The sequence below is a fragment of the Falco naumanni genome, chromosome 11, assembly GCF_017639655.2.
Source record: "Falco naumanni isolate bFalNau1 chromosome 11, bFalNau1.pat, whole genome shotgun sequence".
In the NCBI taxonomy this organism is placed as follows: Eukaryota; Metazoa; Chordata; class Aves; order Falconiformes; family Falconidae; genus Falco; species Falco naumanni.
In genome coordinates, this window is record NC_054064.1 from 6652726 (window position 1) to 6678645 (window position 25920).

At 48.7% G+C, this 25920-nt stretch overlaps 2 protein-coding genes across 3 annotated transcripts in view; one reads left to right on the top strand and one right to left on the bottom strand.

Moving 5' to 3' along the window:
- Positions 1-4677, top strand: TOR3A (torsin family 3 member A; the record flags this gene model as incomplete). Its single annotated transcript, XM_040610852.1, has 6 exons — positions 1-142; positions 552-665; positions 1421-1686; positions 2335-2510; positions 3145-3269; positions 3761-4677. Coding segments are annotated over 6 exons (1074 nt in total), but the record flags the coding sequence as incomplete, so codon positions are not given.
- Positions 4678-6261: 1584 nt separating this feature from the next.
- The window catches only part of ABL2 (ABL proto-oncogene 2, non-receptor tyrosine kinase), a 49775-nt gene continuing 30116 nt past the window's right edge, over positions 6262-25920 (bottom strand). For both annotated transcript variants that reach the window (XM_040610503.1, XM_040610504.1), the window contains exons 2-11: positions 22675-22845; positions 21615-21910; positions 20690-20962; positions 19828-19912; positions 17950-18127; positions 17125-17309; positions 16675-16827; positions 15097-15186; positions 13695-13868; positions 6262-13056 (exon numbers count right to left, since the gene is read on the bottom strand). In XM_040610503.1, the coding sequence (XP_040466437.1) occupies positions 11363-13056; positions 13695-13868; positions 15097-15186; positions 16675-16827; positions 17125-17309; positions 17950-18127; positions 19828-19912; positions 20690-20962; positions 21615-21910; positions 22675-22845 (3299 nt within the window). In that variant the 3' untranslated portion in view covers positions 6262-11362. The remainder of the gene's footprint in view (positions 13057-13694; positions 13869-15096; positions 15187-16674; positions 16828-17124; positions 17310-17949; positions 18128-19827; positions 19913-20689; positions 20963-21614; positions 21911-22674; positions 22846-25920) is intronic.

The following is a 25920-nucleotide window of genomic DNA, read 5'->3' on the forward strand; positions in this document are numbered from 1 at the left end:
TGGGGCGCGGCGAGGTACGAAGCCGTGAAGCGGCACTTGGGAGCCGTGGGGGCTCTCTCCGAGCGGTATTGGCAGTACCTGGCGTGCAAGGTGTGGCAGGAGGGCTGCGAGGAGGAGGAGGGAGAGCCCGGCCCCAGCCCCGGTAAGCACCTTCCTCCTTTCTCTCCCTCTGGCCAGAGCAGCGGCGGCTCCGAACGCCCTGCGTGCCCCGGCACGGGCTCTGTGCCCCCCGCCCCCTCCCCAGGGCACTGCCCGGGCCGTCTCCCCCCTCACTCGCCGTGCCCCGGCTTGCCACAAACACCGGGGGGGGGGGGGGGGGGGGGGAGCGTGCGGGCACCTGGTGCGGCTCTGCTCGCCTTCGGGAGCCGGCGCTGCCCGCAGGGGCTTATCCCCCTCCCCGCATCCCGAGCTGCCCGGCACGGCAGCTCCGAGCCCCTGCGGCCGGTCCCCTGGCGGGAGGGCAGCGCCGAACCGGGCTCGGCTCAGCCTCCACCCGGAATGCAAAAAGGTATTTGCTGGAACATCTCTGCTCAGAGCGCTGCCTTTTTTAGGCTGGAGCTTGCCTCTGGTGGGTCAGGATTACCTGGCCATCCTCTCTGCCTGGTACTGCAGCTTCAGCGAGTGCTGCAAGACGGGAGACTGCAGGATAGTCAACAACGTCACAGGTGGGTGCTGTGCTGTGCTTGGGAGATGCTGAGCAGTGCTTGCCTTTGCTGCCTTTCCCTGTTGTCTCTTTTGTTGTTTGTGGTGGTGTTGTTTTGCAGTTTTTTTGGTTTTTTTTCTTTTAAAACCAGTGTGCTTTAGCAAGTGATGTAAGCAAATGGCATCTCTGAGCAGGGTGCTGAGCTGGTGGGAGGGCGAGGGGCTGAGCCGAGTCCTATTCCCTGTTATTCATTTGTAGTTCTGAGGCTGAGTTTGTTCCTTCCAGTCCAGCAGATCCCCGGTTTGCCACAAACCCTGCCTTCATCCCATAGCTCCCAGGCATACGCAGGGAGATCCAAACTGGCCCAGTATCCAGCCCCCAGTCGGGAGGGCGCACTGAGCCTGGCTGAGCCCTGCATGGGTGTCACTGCGTTTTGCTGGCCCTGAGACTTCTGGTGTCCGTTCCCTCTGCCAGCAGCTCACGAGGGCCTTTGGGCTTCAGCGCTCTCTGCAGCTGCCAGATACCTCCTCCGCTTCCCAAAGGGAACAAGGAGTCAGTGGGAGATCCGTGTCTTTTTGCGGCCAGCAGCTGCTGCAGGCAGGGTGCAGGCAGCCTGTCTCACTGACCCGGTGGCTTTCGTGCCACCACTGAGTCCCTGCGGGCAGGCAGCCCTGCCAGCAGAGCGGTGTGGGCTTACTGCCCTGCTACACCTCCTCCCCCACCTTCAGCCCCAGCTGGGCTTGCAATAAGGCCGAGCTCTTGCTCTCTCCCCCCCAGGGCTGGAAGCAGACCTCGCCGGGCAGCTCCACGGGCAGCACGTGGCCAAAGAAGTGGTGGTGCGGGCAGTGCAAGGGTTCCTGCAGAGCCCGCGGCCGGAGAAGGCGCTGGTCCTCTCCTTCCATGGCTGGTCCGGCACAGGCAAGAATTTTGTGGCGCGGATGGTGGCCAGTCACCTGTACCGGGATGGGCTGAAGAGCACGTGCGTCAAGACGTTCATCTCGCTTTTCCACTTCCCCCATCACACGTACATGGACTCGTACAAGGTGAGAGCCAGCAGCATGATGTGCCCCTGGGGATGGTCCAGAGCGCTGGGTCTGGCTGGGGTGGGATTTGTTTTCTTCGCAGCAGCCTGTCCGGGGCAGTGTTTAGGATCTGCGAGTAAAGCAGCGTTGACAACTGATAACCCAGCGATGTTCCGGCTACTGCTGAGCAGTGCTCCCGCAGCCTCAAGGCTTTCTCCCTCTCCCCCTCTGCCCCTGTGGTCAGTGGGTTGGGGGTGCACGAGAAGTTGGGAGGGGGGACACCAAACGGGTGACCCCAGCTGACCAAAGGGATATTTCACACCGTTTACCATCGTCCTTAGCAATAAAACTGAGGGGAGGGTGTTTTGGGGTAGGGGGCCATGGCTCAGAGAGTGGCTGGGCATCAGTCTGTTTGCGGTTGGTGTGAGCGGCTGCCTCTGTGTCACTTGCTCTCTTTTGTCCCTTTCTTCTTCCCCTTCACTTACTATCTCTAATTTGACTCACTTGTTTTAACTCTTCCTGCTCTGTGCCCTGTCCTGCTGGGTGGGAGGTGACAAGCAGGCGGCTGTGTGGTGCTGAGCTGCCGGCAGGATTAGCCCCCAGCACCCAGGCTCAGCCCCTGGGCGATGATCTGACGGCCGTGACTGACCCCTGCCCGCTGCTCTGCAGGCTCAGCTGGAGAAGCAGATACGTGAGACTGTGCAGCTCTGCAGGCAGCCCCTCTTCATCTTCGACGAGGCAGAGAAACTTCATTTCAGCCTCCTGGACGCCATCAAGCCCTTCATGGCTCACTACGACCACAAGGGCCAGGTGGATTACCGGAGATCCATCTTCCTATTCCTCAGGTGATTTCTGGGTCCCCAAAGGGATGGGGAGGAACAAGGTGATGGGATTTATCTCCAGAGGTGTGTGACAGGAGGGGCTCAGGCTGCAGGGGAGGGGAAGATGTCTGGCTCCTCCAAGAGGCGGTTGCCTCCATGGTCAGTTTTGCTGCTTTGTCCCTCGGGCAGGGGATGTTCTGCCAGGTCCTGGGCTGCCACTTGAATCCTTGCCCTGGACCTTTGCTGCTGGTGGGACTCCTGCCATGTGCTCTGCCCTCTAACCTGGATTTGCAGTGGTGGCTTGCTGAGAGTTTGGTGTGGAGCCAAGTGTCACCTGCGAGGTCAATGGCATCCCAGCCAGGACAGGGGGCTGTCGGGGATGGAGGATTCTGCTGGCTCCTGATCCCCCCCGGGGGGAGAAAGCAGCTGCCCCGGAGGCTGAGCTGGCGGGGTGGAAGATGGCTGTGTAGGCGCCTGTAGAAAGGGGCTTTGGGATGGAAGCTGGTTCCTCCATGGGCTGATGTTTCAGGTGCTGATCCTGCACAGCACACCTTGCCTGGCTGGCAGAACTGCTGAGGCCTGTCATGGGGGGGGGGGGCTGCTGGCAGCCCCTCTCTGGGGGCGCGCACGTTGAGTGCCTTCCCTTCTGTGTCCGCAGCAATCTCGGTGGGAACACCATCAACGAGGTAGCCCTGGACTTCTGGCGAGCGGGCCGGGCGCGGGAGGAGATCTCCGTGGAGTTCCTGGAGCAGCGGCTGCGGCTGGAGCTGCAGGAGCCTGCAGGTAAGAGCCGGGCTCGCTGGCGGGACGCGGTGGCCAGGCTGCCCCCAAACCTGCGGGGCGCTGCTTACGCGGCCCCATCCACCTTGTGCTGCACAAGTGTGTGCACTGTGGGACGAGCCTTCGTCCCAGCCCCCACCCCAGGGTTATTTGCAGTGTGAGCCCCTTCCTTCGTCCCCACTGGCACAGCCCCACGAGCGTAGCACCGCGGCACACGAGGAGGGGGCTGCAAGTCCCCTGTGGCCCCTTCAGCCCTGGAAATGGCCAGGCTGTGGGCGGCAGCCGAACACCACAGGGAAGTATCGAGGCTTCTTTTGGCCTGAGATGGGCAAGCCGCAGCGATGCTCTGTGTCCGGACTAGGTGCTGGCCAGCCCTTTACAAGCGGTGTCTCTCTCCCACCACATAGGGCTGGAAGAGCCAAGCGTGGCCTGGCAGAGCGATGACAGCCCTCAGATGAAGCTTCTGAAGTTTTTTGTCTTGTGTTTTGCTACAGAGAACAGTTACGCCCACAGCCACCTCATCAAAGAGAACCTCATTGATTTCTTCGTGCCGTTTCTGCCCCTGGAGTACCACCACGTGAAGCTCTGCGCACGGGATGCTTTCCTGGCCCGTGGACTTCCATACACCGAGGCAGCCCTGGATGAGGTGGCCAGGATGATGGTGTTTGTCCCCAAAGAGGTGAAGCTTTTCTCCGCACAGGGCTGCAAATCTATATCCCAGCGCATCAATTACTTCCTTCCTTGAATACCACCAGGTGGGACTGCACCAGTGGTGAAGGTGGTGCCGCACAGTGGGTTACCCAGCCAGTGGGTTACCCAGCCGTGGCTTGCACAGGGACACAGACTTAACCCCTTGTTACTCCGAGGGCTGTCTGCAGGGAAGGAGGCACACCCCTGGGACACAGGACAGCCTGCACTTGGCTGCCTTGGAAGCCCATCCAGTGTTCAAGGCCCTTCTTTTAGCAGGTAGCAGCCTGAAGCGGTTGTGCTGACACTTCGTTTGGTGTGAGTGGGGATGCCCAAATCCTTGGTTCGTTAGCACGTCATGAAGGTGGCCCTTGGACAGGCCGGTCCTGCTGGGGCAGTCCAGCAGAAGCCACATCCTCATCCCTGTCCCCGGTTTTCTCTGTCTCTTCACATGATTGCACAGAACTGTTTTGCTGGAGTTGAGGGTTTTTCTCTGTTGCTCTCCCGCCTTCGCAAGGTGCCTGCTGCTGCTCAGGGATGCGCACGCCAGGGTCACGGTTTGTGCGGGGAGGCCCTTGCGTAGAGAAAATGATGGAACGATCTCCTCGGGAGATGTCAGCTCCGTAGCCCCTCGCTTCAGTGTCCCTTCTCACTGGAGTCTTTCATTGTATGGAAGCAGCTGCGGGGATGAGCTGAACTTCTGCCAAAATTATTTTTCTAAGCAGTTTGGTGAAAAGTCTGTTTGCTTCACTGCAAAATGAAAAAAGCAGACACTAATTCCCCTTTCAAGGCCAAAGGGTAGTTGAGGAGCATGCTGGCTGAAGGAACAGGTTGCAGTTGAATTCAGATTTTTGGGGATGTGGTAAACTTGGGGTTCTCTCTTTACCTTCACCTTTCCCCTTTTCTCTCTCTCTCCTTTTCCCTTCTCTTTCCTTCCCCTTTTCTCTCTCCTTCCCTCTTCCCCCTCTTTCCTTTCCCCTTTTCTCTCTCTCCTTCCCCTCCCCTTTTCCCTCTTTCCCTTCTTTTTCTTTTCCTCTTACCTTTTGCTTTTCCCTTCTCTTTTTTTCCCTCCTTTTCCCCTTCCTTTTCCCTCCCCTTCCCTTTCCCCTCTCCCTGTCTTTTTTTTTCCCCTTCCCCCCCTCTCTCTTCCTTTTCCCTCTCTGTGTTGCACGCTGCGGTTGTCTGGCTGGTGTCAGCGTTACCCCACTGCAGGGCTGTTTGCTGTCTGGGTACTTGCCAGGCGATAAGCGCGTTGCTGCAGGATGTTTTGGTCCTGCTGTCTTACGGGAACGGCTCTGTGACCTCTGGGTCAAAACTCCCTTCCAACACGGCGGTGCAGGGCGGCGAGGGGAGGCCGCACATGCCAAGGCCAGGCTGGGCTCCCACCCGCGGACCTTGGGTCTATTTTAGGCTTTGTACCTCTCAGCGGTGCAGCAGAGCCCCTGGCAAAGCGCTGACCGGGCACACTGCCCAGGCGTGCCGGCTCTGAGCTCCGCTCCCTGCGGGCACCGGCGGCTGCGGTCAGCCCGGACTGACCCCTTGTCTCCAGCCTGGCCCCGGGGCCTGTGCCAGCCTGGGCTGATGGTTAATCTCTTCACCACAAGCGTCAGGCCTAAAGCTCCAGCCCGAAACAGGTCGGCGGGCGCTGCACCCCTTGGCGGGCGCTGCGCCCGTGGGGTCAGGATGCGGCCCCGCAGGGCACTGCGCGGGGTGTGCTCTGTGACCTGGGCAGGCAGTTCGGACAGTTGTTAGTTATTTGGTTGAAGGTTATTTGCTTTGAAGGGTCTATAAGCCAGGATGACCTTAGACTTACTTTAGATGACTTTTAGACTTACTTTTTTTAACTAGAGAAGTATCTATGCCCAGGCGAGGCTGGTGCTGCCTGGCGTGGCAGGGTGCCGCTGTCGGCCGTTTCACCAGCTGGTATGAAGTTGGCGTGTTGAGCGGTTCTCGCTCTGTCACTGATTAAAGAGGTGGTGTCACTAATGAGGGCAACCGTCAAACGGATGATGCGAGACCCTGCACGCTGTCGGGTCACAGGTGTATGTTTCAGAATTAAGTGAGCATTTGATTACGCAACCCCAGCAGCAAGAACCGCTCTCCTCTGACCCCCCACCATGACAACATTAAGTTTAATTTAAGGCATAAATATACTGCTTTTCTTTGAGATCCAACAGAATTAAATTATTTCTCTTTTAACAAGCTTATAATAATCTTGTCTTCTCTACCCAAAATAACCAACTTCAGGTTAGTAAGGAGCAGCTTGAAATATTCCTTCAAGAAAAAAAAAAGCACGATATATTCAAAGTGGTTTTTGCCAATAAAATATTGCAACCTTTATTTAAAACAAAATGCAAATTGGCAAAACTTTGTGGAACGACAGGCAAAGAGGCCCTTCAAAGGGCCTTATTTACATCAAGTTTAACACTGTTCGCAGTTCACAGTCAGACGATAGTGAGAGAATTAAATTAGAAAAACAACCAAAATATATTACAATAACAATTAAAAACAAAAACAGTTGACAACACTGGTAGAGTGATTGGTGATTAACGTGTTTCATTTTAATCCATTCCTGCTCTCAATGAGTTCACTACTGATACAAACAGCGTGCTGAGCCGATTGGGCTTTCCCTCCCATGCACAACAGACACATTTGGAAGAGTGACCTCCTTTGGTACAGACATTTCTTATTGTGTAGGCATTACTAATACATCAGGTGTCCCATAACCTCTTATTTCCTACCACCAGGGAATAGGCTGAACGTTTTGTTGCCCACTGCAGGGAACCGGAGCGCGAGCCCAGTGCCCATCTGTGCTGGATGGTGCCACTCACTGGAGCGAGAGGTCTCCGAGCATGCTGTAGTCGCTCCCCTCCGGCTCTCCTGCCAGCTATTGATCAGCGGCAGGGCTGGGTTGGGCGTTTTATAAGAGAAGAGAGCAGCCTGTTGGGTTGCAAAACCGATCTCCTGGATTCATTGGTGCTTGTCGTGGCTGCTGATGCCCAAGAGCACCCATGAGCAAAAGGCAGAGCGCCTCAGCTGCGGGGGAAGCCTGCTGTAGGTAAGTGTACAGACATCAGGGTCTGGATTTCTCTCCTCTCTGACTGCACCATGGTGTAACCCATCCTACCTGCTCACACACCTGCTGCCTCTGGGCGAGGGGCTGCTCTGTTAGTGCAGCTGCCGCCCCACGCTGTGGGGTTTAGTTCCTGCTGCCTGCAGAGTGGTGTGCCATAAAACTCTTGCAAAAGCACAGCTGATGGGAATGTCAACATGCGTGTGTTTGGCCGTGTCTCACTGCCACAAGGCCAGCGGTGCTCAGGAGAAATGCCCCTGTGAGGAGGACCGGAACAGACAGCCCCCCCTGCACCCCTTTCCCATCGTGTTCTGCATCAGCAGCGCCGCCCCATTCAATTCCGTTTTCCCAGTGGCTACATTTGATCCAGTCCCAAGACCCAGACTCCTAATTCAGCTTCACCCCCGTCCACACTAATGAAAATACGATTAAATCCAAGTGCTGCCTGTCAGCCAGCCACGTGCACCACCTCTGGGGTTAAAAAGGGTGTACAGTGCAGGAAGAGAAAGTGCCCCACATCAACTCACTCGTGTGAGCGCATGCTTTGTGCTTGGCATTACCAGGCCCTACGTGATGCCCCACCCCCTGTTGCAAAGACTACGTTAAATTCTAGCTCTTACTAGTGCAAGTGAGAGAGCCCGGCTGCAATTGCATCCTTACCCCCCAAGGCCGCCTGACAGTGGTGAGGAAACGCGACAGGAGTTTGTGCCTTGTTTCCCTAAACAGCGGAGCGAGAAGTGCTCTTTGCTGGGACAAACAACGGGGCTTCACCATCCTTACGTTCCTCTGAACATACTGTGCAAGGCTGAAAGCAGAGAAACTGCTACGGTAGAGACCTTTAAGGCTGAACAGAAAGCCAAACCTAGCAAAAGGGAGAAGGAACAGTAACAATTTTAGAATAGCTGCGGAAGGAAGAACAACTGAATGGTGATGTACAGCAGAACCAGCTCTCCCACATACAATCCTTTTGCTATCCTGCCAGGGGGGCAGGGGAAAATTCCAGTTTAGGAAGAACGCTGTTGGGTAGCAGAAGCAGCAACAAGTCTGCAGCCCCTGCTTGAGGGGAAAAAAAAAAAATAGGCTCAAGTCAGCACTGCCTCTGCCACCATCTACGTACCTGATGTGGGACAACAAGGAAGAGCAGAGGAAACACTCTCCACAGGGTTTATGGTGGGCACATTCCCAGATCCCACTGTTCTGTGTTTATCCACCACATAGGGATAAGAACTGAACTGGCTTCTGTGTTGCGCACAGAGGTTGTGGAGTCTCCATCCTTGGAGCCATTCAAAATCTGTCTTGCCGCGGCTGGGGATGGCCCTGCTTGAGAGGAGGGGTTGGACCTGGCCATCCCCAAAGGTCCCTTCAACCTCAGCCACCCCGTGACTGTGAAAGCAGATGATGGCTATGGCATCTCTGCCGTGGGGGAGGAGAAACCAGGTGGCACCTGAAGGAAAGTGGGGGTGACCAGTCGGGGGGAACCAGTCCTTCCTTGGGGCACAGTTAGTTTCTTCAGAAAGGGCCAAAAGGGGAGTTTTAGTAGTTAGGAATTCCAGGAATTGCTTGCTATTTCATCACTTTTGTTGGAGCTTTTCTGGAAGACTGGCATTCAGGGAAGAAAAAAAAAAAAAAAAAAGGCTTCTTTCAAAATACTCATCAGAACCGGACTAACAGCTTTAAAATTTTCTGGTTAAAATACCTTTCCCCTGAGAATCACTTCAGTTTCGGTCCGTCTGTCCTAGGCTGAGTAGTAGTACAATGATGAAACCTCACGATTGTCTGCCAAACAAGACCTACCCTTCTGCCCCAAAGAAAGCTCCCATAGCTTTTAAATCCTTTTGATTGTTCGAAAGGCCGTGTGAAGCAATACCACGAGCCTTCTTCCCTTCGCAGGTCACCTTTCCAAAGGCAGTTAGTTTGGTGTGCAGCGATGCACACCTTCGATAAAGATGACTGAAAGAGATAAGGTAAACCACAAAAGCCCTCAGTAAAGTCTACAAGATAACGGTTTGGTGCTCGTGAAAGAGCCCCAGCACAGCCTCCCCCGGCCGGCTGGCCCGAGGGCTGCAGGACAGCCTGGGCGGGCTGCAGGACAGCCTGGGCAAGCTGCAGATCCTACTGCAGAACTGGACAGCCAGCTTTGTTGGGTAAGCTGAGTAACCCACGCTGTACTTTCATTTGTCTCCACTTACGTACCAGCTCACTAGAGTAAAACTGACTCATAGAAATAATTAATTCACTTGAATGCTTGCCAGTTGTGGTGGAGGGGTTGCTTTTCTTTTTTTCGTCACCATTTCACTCGCTTTGACAGTAAAGCTCACGTGGTCCATTTTATCTCACATACTGCTCCACTGGTGTGCATTCATGCATCGTGACACAACTTTGTTTACCACAGACCAGTAATAAAATGAGGATTCTCAGACACCAGCCCATTTATAAAGACTTTTTCAGGCCCAGTCTCACTATGCTCCATGGAAAAAATGGGAACGCTCGTTGAGACAGCACCAATAGGGCAACACTTCTAGACAGAAATGGAAGTGCCCATCTTCCAAATTCACACCTGTGCCCCAGCTCAACTCTAAATGCTCAAACTAAAAGCAGCACAGTCACACTTTAAAAACCAGTTTAAAAAGCGTTTTAGCCAAAAATAAAAGATTTAAGGTGCAAAGCAAGCGAGATCTTCTATCATCACCAAAAGTGTGAAGTGAGCAGCAGCACGCAGGGTAACGTGTATTTGGAGCTAGGTATCAGGCCTGGTTTTTTTCCTCTTGCAAAGCAACAGTTGGCTGAGGTCTTCCTGCTTGCCAGTACATTTAAATCTCAGGGAGTTGTGCGTATACACAGAAGACCAGCTTTTCGAGGCCACAGCAGTCTACAAACAGCACTAGGACCAAGGAAAACAATTTCAACCACGTGACTGCTTTCATTCTGGGATTGTTGGTAGGCATCAGAAGACCGTAACCCAGTGGGAGCTCCCCAAGGCAGAGCTGTAACATCTGTTGTCTCAGGCGGAGGAGCATGCAGTCTGTGCATGTTCCCTATGCCACTGCGTGAGATTCCGGCATAGCCTTTAAAATACAGGAATAAATAAAAAAAGATAGCTATGGTTCCCCTGTGTGCTGACACACCTAGTCGCCTCCATACGCAGGGAAGCTGAAAGCACCCGCAAGCACCTGAACAAATCCCAGGAAGCTGTCGGAGGGAAGTGTTAGTGTTAGGCCAAGAGTAGGGACCGCTCCAGGGAATCCCGCAGCAGCAAGGGTGCGTGGTGGGCAGGCCAGGCTGTGCTTTCTGGCTCTCTCCAGCTGGCCCTGCAGTGCCGTGACTGCTAAAGGAAAGCGGGGAACAGCCAGGGGTGGCAGAGGCTCTGCCTTACCTATCGTGGGTCCATTAAAGTGATGAAACTGAACTGGGGAGTCAACCTGGTAGCAAGTTAAAAACTAGAGCTTAAAAAAAACCAACCAAAAAACAACCCACCCACCCCACTAACAACACTGGCGAGTTGCGCAAGAGCCCCGAACTACCCACAAAGGACCATCAAGCAGCACTCGTGCTAGACCACTAGAAATCAGTATCAGCTAAGTGAAGGCTGTGTGGTGGGGAAGGGGGTATTCCAGTGGTAAGTCTGCCCAGCATCCCTGACGCTTCCAATACAACGAAGATGAGAACATGTGGTAGATGAGGTGGACAGGAGGGAAAAAGGGATAGTTTCATATATTAACTAATTTTGCAGTTCTCATTACAGCAGCAGCAGCAGCGCTGTGGAAGTAAGCCGTCTGGGCTAGTGCATCCACCTCCAGCAGCTCTGAATACTGTCAGTGCATTAGACCTTCCCCCAGCTGCACGCGCCCTCCCGCTTCCGAGCTACCCCAGCTCAGGCTGCTCGGCCGGTGGTCCCAGCGCAGCCCCCGTGCCAGTCCTCTGCCCTGTCAGGAGACCAAAGCACGCGTTAGTGCAGACGGGGAGGATCCGTACAGCCAAGTAGCCTGCAGCTGCTCCAGTACTCCGGCTATCACACATCAAATCATCCTTCCCAGAGCGAGAACCTGCCATCGATTCTCCTGCCTCTCCAGGGGAGGAACGAGGAACTTCCTTCCCCTGCCATACCAAGCAGATCAGCCTGACTAGGTAGGGACAAATACTTGATGTTCTGCCCCTTACAGCTTTAATCTACCCTCTCCATCCCCATTTTTTTGAGATGAACCTGTAAACGTGAGGAGAACTCAGTGATCTGAGGTACTTCACATACTCAAGTATCAGTCTTTCCTTTTGAAAGCATCAGTACAGAAAAAAGTCCCCCCCTCCCCGTGTGTATTTCTCTTACCCAGATTGACAGTAGCTACCTTTGCACCACATCGCTGATTTCTTGGACACATGACAATAAGTTATTAAGGACGGGGTTTGCCCCAGGGACACTAGCAGCTGTTGAAGACACCTGCAGTTCCTGCAGGCTGAGTTCCAGTTTGCTCACGGCTTCCCGGAAGGCAAATTTGTTGCGTGTATGCGGGATGCAGTCCACATAGCCTGAGCAGTAATCCAACAGCTGGTGCCCTGTGTCCACCAGCTGGCTGTTTGGTGTTGGCTCGGCGATGGCACTCGAGAGAAGATCTGCACACTCCAGCAGTGCTTCCTTGCTGATTTTGTCTGCGGAGATTTTCTCAGCTGCCTGTTTGGTCTTTCTTAGTGCTACTTTTGCACCAGCTGTGCCATTGGCCATTTTCACTGGGGAGGTGGAAGACGATGACAGAGGCACTTGAGGTGGAGGCATCACAGGCCTCCCAGATTTTCCACCAACAGGTGCTGCTGCTGCTGCCTTCTTACTCCCTTCGCTTGATTCCAGTCCGTGCTGCGCTCCCGCCGTGTTGCTCAGCTCTTCTGCTGCATCGGAGCAGGCAGCTGGCTGCTGTAGGAGCCTCATCACTGGTGGTGGAGGTGGAGCACACTTTGGTTTTACCCGTCTGGGCCGGTCCCTGTCGCCGGAAGAAGTGACCTGATGCTCAGATAAGAGCTTAAATTTATTACCCTGAGAGTCTGTGCCAATGAGCTGCACATCTGCTGGAGTGTGTTTTAGAGTGGGTGAGATGAGGACTGGCACTTTGTGGTTATGAGTGGTTGGAAGTATTGCTGCAGCCTTTACTGGAGACGACCACCCCGGTCTCTCACCGTCCTCAAGGGCCCCTGGCCGTGCGCCACTGTTTTTTTCTTTGCCCTTAGGAGCTGCTGCTAGCCCTGGACCCTCCTTTTCTTCTGATCCGGAGGGGGTTCGGAAAGGGAGTGCCGTGGCACCCCTCGGCAAGAGTTTTGCTTTTGGTCTCTCTCTGGTCAAAGCAGGGCCTTCTTCAAACCTTTTGGGAAGCAGGTCATTGGCCCTCCCCGTGCTTTCATCGGGCTGAGAGGAGGTGGACACTGTCCGTTCCAGCTGGATTTTTGACCTCTGGGAATTTCTGGGAAGGGTCATTGCCATCCTATCCTGCTCTGGAAGCCCTGAGGACATGGAAGATGTAGAGTTTGACCTTGGAAAAGGCTTTGAAGCTTCTTCATTGCCAGTGGGTTTTCCTGCTCGTAAACCCAGTGTCTTTTTAATCAAACGTGGTGTAAAGAAACCAGTGATGCCCGACCACCCACCACCAGTGCTTACGCCCCCACCACTGCTGGTACCAGTGCCGTCATCGTTGTAGAAGGTCCTCTGCACAAAGCCCCCACCATAGCACTTGGGTGGCGCCAGGCTTGCATCCTGCTGTGTGGGAGCAAAAGAGAACCCGTCCACGTGTTGCAAGGAAGCAACAGATGAAAAGTTACCCGTCAGCTCATATTTCTTATGGGGCTGATTCTCCATCTCCCGGAAGGAACTGCTGCGCTTGGGAGGTGTGGGAGCGTTCCTCTTCTTCATAAAGGAGCTGAAGAAGCCACCTTTTCTGTCCCTGGTGAAAGTGGTCTCTTTGGCATCCTCCAACAGGCTGCTGGGTGACTTGTCCCTCTGCTTGCGAGGCAGCGCGGGAGACCCGCTTGTCAGCTGTGTGCTTCTGATAAAACCTAGGCAGAAGAAACAAGTGTGAATCTGCAAAATCAATTTCCATTCCCACTTCCCTATCCTGCAGTGGGCCTTGTGCGCCTGGCGTATTTAGCTGCACAGGTTCTGCAGAGATAAATTGAAAGAGGAAGTCAGCACTTTTATTCTTGTGCGAGGCTGGTGTGATTGTGAGTTTTTTAAGAACTTTTTTTCCGCTTCTGCATGTGTGATTTGTCTGTTGTCTATACTGAGGAGGCCACTTAGGAGAGGGTTCAGGAAAAAGTGAAGTTGCTCTTTTCTTCCAGTTTCTTATTCCCTTCCTGTAGTTTTTCCTCTTTCCCCAAATACCACAAGCATAATAGAAAATCTCATTGCATTGTCAACTTTAATTTTGAAGCTGTCATTTAAAAGAAGCAGCAGAACTAAATTTAAAATAAGAAAATACAACTGGATTTACTAAAAGAACATTGAAAAAACTACAGTGTTTTCTATTTGCTAGTGAATAGTGGGGCTGCTGAGGAGGCCAACAGCCCTAATGGTAGCAGCACAAAGCCCCTTCTCATGTCACGTTTTTCTGTCTTCTGTTCCTCTGGCAATTTACACCAGCAGCAATCCTAGCCCAGAATACATGGCCTCATTGCCACTGGCCCAGTGCCCATACCTGGTGCTGAGCTGGAAGCTGAGTGCTCCACACTATCTTGTGTTCCTTCAATGTTCTCCTTGTTCTCTGCCTGTTTCTTCAGCATTCTAGTCTTGGAGGGAAGCATGGGTAACCGGGGCAAGTAAGGTACTATGGATGAGGAGGAGGCTGTTCTTCCAAGCTCCTCTGCTACCTCTGTAAGGGAAAAAAACCCAAACAAAACAAGCAAAAAGGGAATAGTTAGAACAGAGACCAGCAGAAGAAAAGAAAATCTTGGTCTTTACTACAAACGCAGACTGGCAAGAAGAGATACACGACTGAGAAATACACACTTACAGATTTAGTTTTTGCTCAAGTCTAGAGGTATTCAGGGTCAGTTGTTTATCATAATGCTTTCAAACTCATTTACATCTTCATAATTCAGCGAAAAAAACCCAGTGGTAGGATCTGTACAAGAGGTCTAGTATGAATCTAGCTCTCTGCAGGGTTGAGGGTTGCTCAAGAGCTAAAGCCAGCCCTGAAAGCATTTGCCTCTGTTTTTAATTAAGGTGCCTCCAGTTGATGCTCCTGGGATCCCCTCAAAGTTGTGTCCTCTCTGGATCTGGATTTAAGCTGCTTTGCTTAAGGAAAAGCACTGCACATCCCTGTCAGAGATGAAGACTGCATGTTTCCTTCCCAACATCAACACAAGGTATGTGATTGGGAAAAAAAACGGGAAAAAACCTGTAACCTCCTGGTCACACCCAGGGTGGCATTTGTGTGGGTCACTTGCTGTGCCTATTCTAGATCCTCCCTGATAGAATTCGACCTGGTGTGTTTTTTCTGTAGTAGGGAAGTGGATGGATCAGCTTCATATTTAATATTAAAATGTAGAAGATGCACAGACACTTCTGCTTGTCTGCTGTCTAGTATCACACTTCTCACCAGTATTTACCTCCTAGCCAGTTATATTTGAGAGCTGAGTTGCACGGATTCACTCCTAGAAGTAGCTAAGTAGAAAATCCAGAGATTAAGGCACTTTGTAAAAGTGAAGGCTGGTAGAATAATATTTCATGACCTAATTGCTTCAGTCAGCAAGGGACTGTGATATGCATATATCTTTCTCTCAGCATCACTCACTGTTCCATACTCTTCAGTCTGCCTCTAACAGAGGAATTCGTATTTTTTCAATTAAGTCTTTGGCACCTTAGTGCTCAAATGAAACCATACTGTCCCCTGCGCTGATATATGTCTAAAGGTTATTCAGTATTTGCGCAGCAAGTAAGAGAACGTATCTACCCACTTGTGTTTAAGAAATTAAGTAAGAGATGAAGCTTCATCACAACCTCCACTGCTAGCAGGCAAGACTTAAGGGCCTGTGCGTAAGACACAGCACGCCAGGGGATAACCTCCAGTACTGTTTCAGAAAGCAACAGGGTCTCACCCTCTGAGATGCTCGAGTCGTGGAACATGGTTTCAAAAGCCTGGTGGGTCTCGGCAAAGGAAGGTCGGTCTGGTGGGTTCCACTTCCAGCCTGCAATGTGAGAAAGCAGGATAAGTCGCAGTGCCTGAAACAGGCAGGAGATAAATTTTTATTTTGTCCAAGGAGACAGAAAATACCTAAGCTTTCTCAACTGTAGTCAGACTCTGATCTCCTACTATTAAACAGGCTTTAGATTCATCCACAGATAGTAACTCATAGCAGCAGTCAGTCACTCTGCCATATCCTAACAAACAGATCTTGAGAGGAAGGAATCAATTCTGAAAATCCCAGCTCTCTGTCAACTCCACAGGTTTTTCTGATCTCTCTATCCCTCCTTCTGAATTTTTTGGGCAAAGGAGAATTCCACGTTTGCTACCCTGGCTGGTTCAGTCTGGACCGAACACATCTAGCCCAGTCACACATAACTGTGTGTGCAAAGCTCCAGGCAACATTCTGCTCACGTGCTCCTAATACTGAAATTCAGGCAGAGCCTTCCAAAAGGAGAATGTATGCACCCCTGTGGGGGAAGGTACAAGAGAGTGCATTGATCTAAGTTGGATCTTGGAAAGTTTAGAAGGGTATCATCACAAAAAGTGTAATTTCTATAGTTAGACATCTGCACTAGGGGAATGTATGCTGGAAGCACTATCTGCCGATATTACCATAGCGTCTGGAAAGTGCCTGGTCTTCTGCTCATTTTGGGTTGCGTTAGTATCATATGAATTCCCTGCTTTTGGGCTTTTATCAGCTTCCTGAAAGTTTTCTAAAGCAATATCCTTCATCATTACCCAGCTTCTTTGTTCCATAACTGAAATTTGCCCTGACTTTCTTTGACATGTTGGGGATCAGGCATTGCTGGAGTCAGGTTGAATGGTCTCTTAAGCCCTGGTTTGTCTGTCTTGTACCTTGTCATGGTTTAACCTTGAGGGCCACACAGACTGCCTGAGTTAGCACCAAGGACTCTCTTCCCACCCTGGTCACACTGACAGGGTCTCTGCTCAGAGCTGCTTGCCTTACTTAAACAGCATGGCCTACTTTGCTCCCTGGGATCTTCAGCATTTTGCCCGGTGTATTCCCTGCTCTTGCTGGACTGAAGGAGATTCACAGTGCTCTTAAACATTGTTGCTCTCTTCTGTTAGCAAACTGTATCTTTTGGCCTTTTATTAGTAAATTTTCAATTCGTTATGGAGCATGAGGGAGCTTTTCATGGCGTGCTTGGAGGATTTGTTTTGTGCAATCTCATCAACTACGTTCTCCTGCACAGATGCTGTATTTGCAGGGAACTAAATTTCCTTCTAATTTGGTGATTCCATAGTAAAGAGCCCTACTGACAAAACACCAGTACGATTTGCTACAATGAGAGTGAATTCTTGTTCCCTAGAGATCATTTTGCGTCAGTAACCAGGTATGTCTCAGGTGACAGGGCCTTTTCCACGTTAGCAAATGGAACGGCCATAAGAAGCAAAGACTCCAGAGTTAACTACAGATTTCTCCCACCCCTCCCATGCTTTGTCCCCCAAACTGGAAGAAGATACTCACATGCCCTCATCAGTTCGTAAACCTTTGGAGGGCACCCCTCCGGTTGTTCCATCCGATAGCCCTTTTCCAGCAGATCATACACCTGAGAGAGGTCAATGCCTGGGTATGGTGACATCCCATAGGTAGCAATTTCCCACAACAGCACCCCAAAGGCTGCAAAAGGAGGAAAACAAAATTCCTGGTCATAAATCTGCCCTCCTTTTGTGTTGCCCATTACATTGGGGCCTTTATTGCAGCTTGAGGTAGCATCGTTTTCTTGCAGATATTTCAGGCCAGTCTAGGTGAAGACATTACATGATAAAAATGCTATTGATTAATGAAGTTGTGGCCTGGCATGTGGCCATCTCATCCCCATGTTTCTGCCCAGGCCAGAAAGCAAGTTACTGTCTAGGCTGGCAAAGAAAAACAAAATGAAAAAGAAAAAAGAACATGGAAGTGGAGTTTTCTTACCCCATACATCTGATTTGATTGAAAAGGTGTTATAGGCCAGGCTCTCAGGAGCTGTCCATTTGATTGGGAACTTGGCTCCAGCATGAGCTGTGTAGGTATCTCCAGTCATGAGTCGACTTAAGCCAAAGTCAGCCACCTTCACCACGTGATTTTCTCCAACTAAGCAGTTACGTGCTGCCAGGTCTCTGTACAAAGGAAAAAAGCACACTCCATTACTGGAGCAAGAGCAGGGCTTTTGAATACAGTCTTGTGGTTGCATAGCCTGTCCCTCTCTTCTGAACTGGGAAGCACTCCCTTTATACATCAGTAAAGGCAATGTGAGCTTTGCTCTGAACAGTGTCAGCAACTGAGTTGCTTGTTCTTAGGAGCAAGAAGGTGAATCAGGGTTAGCGTTCATTCTTTAAACTCTATTAAATTTCCAGCAATGACAGCTGTTACGACGCACAGTTTATGTTTCCTGAGAACAGGATGAGATCAGCAGCTCATCACATGCTGTTAACAGCATTATGGCCTGACTTTATCTGACTGGATTAAAATAGGACTTGGGGTTGACAATGTCCTGCACATAGGGGATACCTCAGAACAGGACAGCACCAACTTTCACAGCTGTCAGAACAGTTGTGCATCGGATTGTCAGTCTTCTATAAAAGTCATGGGGAGAAGGTACTGCAAGACAGTATTGAAACCAAAACAGCCAATGGATAAGCCAGAGTGAAACCTAACTCTGGAAGAAACCTCCCCAAAAGGAGGAATTCCTGGGCCACCATGCTGGTGCCCTGTTCATTGCAACCTGAAACTGTACCAGCTCAATGTGACTTCGCCCACCTGTGAATGAAGTTCTTCTTCTCCAGGTACTCCATGGCAGAGGAGATCTGAGTAGCCATGTAGAGTAGCACAACAGCACTCACTTCCTCCCGGTTGCATTCCCGTAAATAATCTAGCAGGTTCCCGTACGGCATGTATTCTGTCACAATGTAAAAGGGGGGCTCCAGGGTACATACACCTAGCAGTGAGAGGAGGGAGCATGTGAACAAAGCTTCCATTTCTTCCCTAGCTTACAACTATTCCTGATTTAATAACCATTTGTCAAGTTTTCTACTGGTGAGTGTTTCTCTGAAAAGTGAAGACTTCCCTCTACAAGATTCAGACCAATGCAGCCCAACTTAAAACTCAGTGCTTCTGTCTATTTATCTGTCCATCCACTTTATGGACAGAGAGAAACACGTCCATCAAAGCACCACTGTTCCTATACAATAAATGTGAAGGAGCAGTTCTTTTCTTTAGAGGGCTACAGAATGAAACAGGAGCTATTTTGAAACATACGATTTACTTTTCTTTCCCTCTCTTCCTTCGTAAAGCTAAAGAGTGGCCAACTGGAAGCAGGTACCTGTCAACTGGCAAGATCTCCAGAGTGAAATGTCACTACAGAGCAATGTGAAGCACTCCCATGTGTGCTAGCAGGGTAAGTGATCAGCATGGTGGGACCTGCTCCTAACGAAGTAGTCTCACACATTCCTCAGATGACTACTCGCTACAGTCATTGCAATTATGTACAAAGCATGTATTAGCGGAGGAGGAGGGCAACGGGATACTCACGTCAAATCTCTGTGAACTCCCACTGCAGCACTGCTGAATGCCTGCTCATACCATTACGCACATACAGCAGTAAAACGTTAACTACACTGTGCATCAGAAAGAGCAAAAATGCATCTCTCTGATGAGAAATCTTTTAGTCTCTACACCTGGAACCAGACTGGGCTGGGCAGACACTTCATCTGTGCTCATTTTTTAAATGGGTACAGAATAGTTGCCATTCTTAAAAGCCTTCACATTCTTCACATTTCTCCTTTTATCCTAGGCTTGGCTTGACAGCTTTGCTCCTGAAAGCAGCAAGTCCAGAGGCAATTAAACACTAGTAAAGGTTTAGGGTGTCTCCTTAAGAATCTTTGTACGCGTAGAATTAACTGCTATGCAGACTATTTAATAGCGATCAGCATATCATGCGTTTGCCAGTGAGACAAACAGGGCACAGCCAACCTGTAAAGCCTGCAGATTTCTTCCAGTCACGTGTTGTTTGATCTGACTTGCATCTCTGCTGCCTTATTCTCGTGTACTTATTTGGTGATACCAAGTGTCCCTTATAGCAGCAGCGATCTGGTTGTGTTCTGCTTAATTATAGACTAATTTTTCTATTCAGTGGAGCTTTTTCTAGAAATGTCTCTGATCTGAGAAGTATAAAGAATGGTATTTGTTGTGCTTCCAATATAATTTTTTTCTTTCGCTTTGAATTTTCTTGTAGTTTTGTTCTGTTCTAACAGAAAAATAAGTCACAGAAAATAATTCTGTAAACCCGATTTAACACAGAAAAGTAATGTGACCCTGGTAACTGAACCCTGGAGTATGTCTAAGGCCAAGGGTACAAACTAACAGGAGGCTGATATTGCACACTTTTATATAATGCATAGTCATGCCTCAACAGCAAAGCTGTCTGCTGATGTAAGTGACTATATTTGATGTTTTATTTAAAATTAGTGTCTCCCGGCTCCAATACGACATAAAGGAGTAAGCTGTCAGAAATACCGCCCCATAACCAACCTGATTCAAAAAGTTAAATAAATACAGAAAATCTGCCACTGCTTTTGAACAAGACAGATTTCATTTTGGTGGAAACTCAAGACAGAAAGAGCAAGGTATTTCACTAACCTAACAACTGCACTAGATTTGGGTGCTTGATCTCCTTCATCACAGCAGCTTCTTTCAAGAACTCTTCCACCTCCATGGTATCTTCCTAGATAAACAGAGACAAAAGAAGGGAAAATTTATATTCATGACCAAGGTCTGCTTAACACCACATATCCTAGCTGAATAGAAATAATAGTAACCTTGTCTCCATTCTGCCAGTTTGGCTTTTACCAAAGCAAAATACAACAGCCCTGAGAAGCTGCCTGACTGGCCTGCAGCATGGCTAAGTGACAGACCTGCAGCACCCAGGGAGTTCTAGGCTTTCTCGTCTGGTAGCTGTTGTGGCTACCAAAGCAGTTGTGGCTGGTGAGAGGAAGACACTCAGGACTATCTGCTTCTTAGTTTCCCTGCCTTGTGTTAAAATTAGGCTTGAAAGCTACCTTACTCAGAGAGGACACAGAATTTGTAACCGTTGAAACAAACAAAAAGGTTTGAAATTTTTCAGGAAGCTGAATTTTTCCAGGAATAGAGGAGAGGTTGTAGAAGATATTTCCAACACCTTTGACTTCTGAAAGATTCCACAGCTCTTCTGAGGGAAGGGAAGCAGACTTGGTAACCATTTCTACAGATCTGACTTGGACATGCAGGTGTGTGCTGGGCCAAAGTTAGAAATTGCACCGGTGCATGTGGCTTAGAAACAAGCTTCATAAGCTCATTTTGTTCTGCAAAGCTACTTTTTTTTTTTTTTTTTTTTTTTTTTTCAGATAGCACACTCCACTTTCTGATATTTCTACCATTAGGTGGTATAATTGAGAACATTACAATTTCCTTACCCTTGTAAATGGTGACTGAATGAACAGTGCCTAACAATCTGAAAACTCACCTTTAATGTTTTCACAGCAACTGTGAGATTGTATTTCTTCCAGACACCAACATACACCTCGCCATACTGCCCTCCCCCAAGTTTGTGCTTCATGGTGATATCAGTCCGCTCCATCTCCCACTTGTCGTGGATGGGGGACACTCCATAGACAGTGGGCTTATTGCACTTGGGTGCTGGGTAATGCAGAGTTGTCACAAGTCCATCTGCTACTGTTGAGTGATGGTGCACCAGTTCTGCTAGAGTGCTGAAACGGCTTTCTGCTGTCACATATACCTGTTAGAAAAGAACCAGGAATCTACTTAAATGAAGGCAGCTGGAAGCTTTCACTAACACTGGAAAACAGGTTCAGTAAAAACATTCTAACATCTTTAAAAAAACACCCAACAAACAACCAGATTTTAGAGTATTTGTTCTCATCTTGCTGGGCAAATGTGGGATATTTTTACCTGCGGAAGGCAGCTACATATAAGCTATCTCTTGAGAGCAGTACTGCCTCCTGCCTTGTACTTCACAGGACTAGAAACTGGAATTCTTGTGGCCAAGCACTAGGCCTGTTGCTGCGTCTCTCAATGCAATGTATTGCAATTTCATCAAGGTTAAAAATGGTGACTTACCAAGCTCTGCACATTCCAAGTGAACCAATGGAAAGACCTCACCACACCAAACCACAGCTGCTTTGCTCCCTAGCTGCTTTCAGCCAGGGTAAGTACTGTCTGTACTTCTTCCAAAGAGGTGTTTGGTGAGTTACCACCAAACTCTTGGCATACATGTTCTCTCTTTTTTTTTTTTTTTTTAATTAACCAGCCAGTAGATCCATTTTGTCTCATACACACCCCTCCCTTAACAGCCTGCAACTTGAGATTCTGTACCGCTCCTAATTACTATCTTTATTTCCTCTCCCACAGCATTGTGCAGAGATCCTTACCTTTCCATCTGAGGTGGTATTGATCCTGTAGTGGTAAACACGTCCTTCGTACCTGAGCGAGATGGATAGCTGCCCTGGGCTGCTCTCGCTTTCACGAACCAGGAAGCTGCCATTGATGAGACTGCTCAACAGATACTCCGCTGCACTGCGTGACACTGGCCCATGGTACCATGAATGCTTTTCTAGGCTGTTCACTGGTGTGATGTAGTTGCTCGGTACCCAGCCCTGCCCATTCTTCGAACGTACCTCACTCCATTCACCATTCTGGTTGTAACCCAGGACTCGCAACTTCTCACCTATGACCAGAAAGAAAAAAACAAAATAAGCACAGTGCAATCTCTTGGGTTTCTTTGAGGGACAAACTCATCACAACTAAGCCTGGGTTTGTAGCTTAACGATAAAAGTCTGCAGCAGTGGTCTTGTAACTAAACTGCTATACATAAAGTACAAAGTAAAGTTTCAGACAGAATACCTACGGTACTGTTCCCTAATTTATTGCAGTGTGAGTGATGAACTCAAAAAGCTTCCCGTAATCCAGCTTTTTAGACTAGAAAGACTTCTTTTTTCTTGGAGGGATGAGGTTTGTCTCCTTCTTGAAGCCTGAAATGGCATGTGATTTAAAACAGTTCTGCCGCAGGCCGTTCTGATGTACGTACTGAACAGAAATAGAAAAAAATCACTCTGCAATTCTTAATTCTTAGTTTTGCTCCAGTTGAAAGTGCTGAATTCTGTTATCATCCATAATGTAACGTGTTTCCTCTGGCCCTCCCTAAAATAGGCGTCTTGCAGGACCAGTGATTTGGGCAGCCTAGAACAGGAACAACCGTAGCTGGGCTGGACTGTTCAGCAGTGTCACACAAGCCTGTCTCCGTACTAGGAGAACTGCCCGGCAGGTGGCCCTCCAGCCCAAGTGAGACACAGGCCGTCTGCTTAAAATCATCAGTTCAGAGAATAACTTTCTCTAATTGCACTCCTATTCCTATCCGGGGAAGGATTCTGCTTCCTATTTTCTGTTGCTAAGTTTTCAACCTAGTAGCTGCTCTGCGATTTGCAGCCTTACCTTTGGTGATGCTGAGCGTGTTGTCACCGCTTGCTACAAAATCGTAAAGTGCAACAAAGAGATTGGGATCGCTCTCAGTGGCTCCAAGCAGGTTCTCCTTGGAGCTCCATCTGATGGCTTCATTCAGTGCCTGGGGTTCAACATCACAACCATAGGGGCGGTGCAGGGCCTCTGAAGAAAGAGCAGAAGAGGAAATTTGTGTATGATTGTCTAATAGATCAAAACCCAGCATACAGCACAGCAAAGCTCCTGCTGCATAATGTGCTCTTTATGGCGGGGGAACACCACAGCTACACATCTTAGATCAGTGGTTCTCAATCCCCACTGTGCTGCCTCTTCATTCTATAGGTTACTTCTAACAGGGGCTGCAGAAGGTGATTAACTGCCTATATATCAAGCAGCAAGCTATGTATACACCTTTTATATTTATTTTATTAGATTTACTTCTATTTATAGACACCTCTCTCTGAAAGTATTTAAGCATTCATAGATAAGAAATAGGTGAGAAATTAAAAGCGCTTTTTTTGACTATGTGAAGTAGTGAAGGAAACCTTTCAACGCTGTTTCATGTCTTTACTGTTTCTGTGTTTGAAGTAGGTAGCCTGGATCTGAAACTGACATTACAAATACAGGTAAACCAGACCAAATTATGACACAAATGAGATCCATAGGTTGGGACAGTAACCAATTCAGTATTAGCAAGAATTATGGTGTCTGTAATACATACAAGACTATGTAAATAAGAGGTGGAAAACTGACAGGGACAGAAAGTAGTAAGGGCGATGCTAGGTATTTAGCAGCAGTGTTTCTGAATACCCCGCCAGTTCTATTTTGCTGTTTCAAAGGACAACTGATGCAATCTTGATAGTACAAGGGAGTGGGGGGGAGGAATCAGACTTGTTTTATAGACAAAAGAAGAAAGTCCCTACAGTTCCTGTGATGATGAAAAACAATCTAAATAAACAGGGTTTTGGAAAGAACTGTAGTGAAGAGAGGTTTTCCAGGAACATGTAGCAGAATAAATTTCAATATTAAGACAAGAGAAAGAGCAATGATGTGGCTTCATACATTTGGGCTGCTCAAGGAAGCAAAAAAAATGAAGGTGTAAAAATATAAATATTTTCTCTGATGGCACAACTGACATTAAGTTCCCGTCCCAATATATATTACTGAATTCTCTTGCTGAACTTACTTATGGAAACGTACACTGTAAAAGAGATTTCATTAAGTGTATTACATATAAAGAGTCCTCCTTAAAAAAACTGAGGATTTCTTTGCTTTACAATCATTGCTTTGGCCCATTTCTGAGGGACTGAGAGTCAGGCTCAGGATGTTTTTAAGCAGACCACTGCCAGAGAACACGTGTCTGACTACTCCCTCCCCATGCTCCCATGAGATCAACATTCGTGAGCTAGTCTATAAGGCACTTTAAAAGAGAACAAAGAGCTCAAACGCAATACAGGATGGGAAAACTGGGAAGTCAGTGAGACACAAAACAGGAAGAGGCCTGTGCCAAGTAACAGGCAAACATATGCCAAATCTGTGTCACAGGACGGAGCTCAAGCCTGGAAAATGATATTGTAAGGGGTTTCCCAGCATCTATATGCAATTTTTTGACCCTATTGTAGTACATGAGAAAGTAAATAGTTGAGGTTTGTTCTGTTTTGTTTTTAAACACGTTAGCTAAGTGGCTTTTGACTGCATTTCTGGTACTTACTCAGTTACACTGCTTGCATCTTGCCAAGCCTTGCCAAAGTTGCTCTCTATCAAGGTTCTCCTGGCAAGAACAGAAGTGACTAGAAAGTAAGCTACCAAAATGTCACTTCTTTGACTTCATTGTCTGCAGATGCAATATTGACACATGGTTCTTGTTCCTAACTATTAACTGCAACTATTTTTACAATATACTAACCCATCAGACTGGATGCTATCATGGAAAAGAGAGGAAATCCCAATGCCTGCTCTGCTACCTACATTACAGCATGGCTGCCAACATCCCACTCTAATTTTTTAGGGCTGAGTGTGTGCATATGCATGTCCAGTTTTTAAGCAAAAGGAAAGAACACTGGTTCCTAAATCCATCTATCTTTATGGAGTAAAAATACATCTTTAATTAAATAATACATTCTTTATACTCCTACAGTGACTTGCGTTAGAGTGTTTCAGTGCCTTAAGCAAAGTCACTCAGCAAATGTGCTGTAGAAGGAATCTGACTTACGCATGTCTGCTGAGGAGCAAACGCAAAAGTAGGCAGCATTTCCAAAAACCATTCAAACTTTCAGCTCCAAAATGTGTTAATTGGTGTTTAAATAACTTGCTTATTTTCAATTACATGTCTGCTGTAATTACATGCATTACAAAATTACATGCATTTGTTCTAAATCAAAGCATACTTCAAGTCTCTTTCTCAAGCCAGAAAAGCTCATGAACTGAGCACCACTCAACCCTTACTTAACAGACAGCACAGTGAAGCATTTAACCACGCACTGGATGGGTAAGCCTGAAGCAGCCTAGTATCAGCTTAGCTTAGAGCTGCTGCAGCAAATGCCATGACCAGCTAAGCCTGCCCATGGGGAGCCCAGCAGCAGGCACCTCAGCCAAGGCAAAACCAGCAGAAATGCCACCTGCTGCCACGTGCTGAGCAGCTCTGCCCACATGAAACCATTTCTGGTGCTGTCCTGGATTGCCAGCAAGGATTCAAAGCAGGTGTGGGACTACCACCACTTCCTTGGGAGCACCGGGGAGGCTGGCGCATGTTCTTAACACCCACTTTATGTACCAAAAAAGCCAGCAGAAGTTAATGTTCGATGAGGAGCTTCAATCTCTTAGCTATAGTGCTTACCTAAAAATCACATCACCTAAAAATCAAAAGCTTTTAAGAGTTCATGTCTCACTAACTTCCTCTACTTTCATTTCTAGAGTGGCTCGGATGCTTAAGTAACTGAAGTTTACCCAATATGTATTTACGGGAAATCTACCAGGACATACGAGTACCTATTGCAGGTTGTTATTACATAATAACCTATGCTGCTCAATATGGTGTGCAATCTATACCATCCAATAAGTAAGGATATGGAAGGTCAGGGAAACATGATAATCGCATAGGCCTTATTAAGGAAACTAAGAAACCCAAAGCATATCACAATTGATACCCCTCCAACTGAATAGCCTGCAAGCTCTGTCTGCACCAAGAGTGAGGAAATGAGCTGGGAAGTTCTGTTTCATATCAGTTCCTTTTAAAGGCTA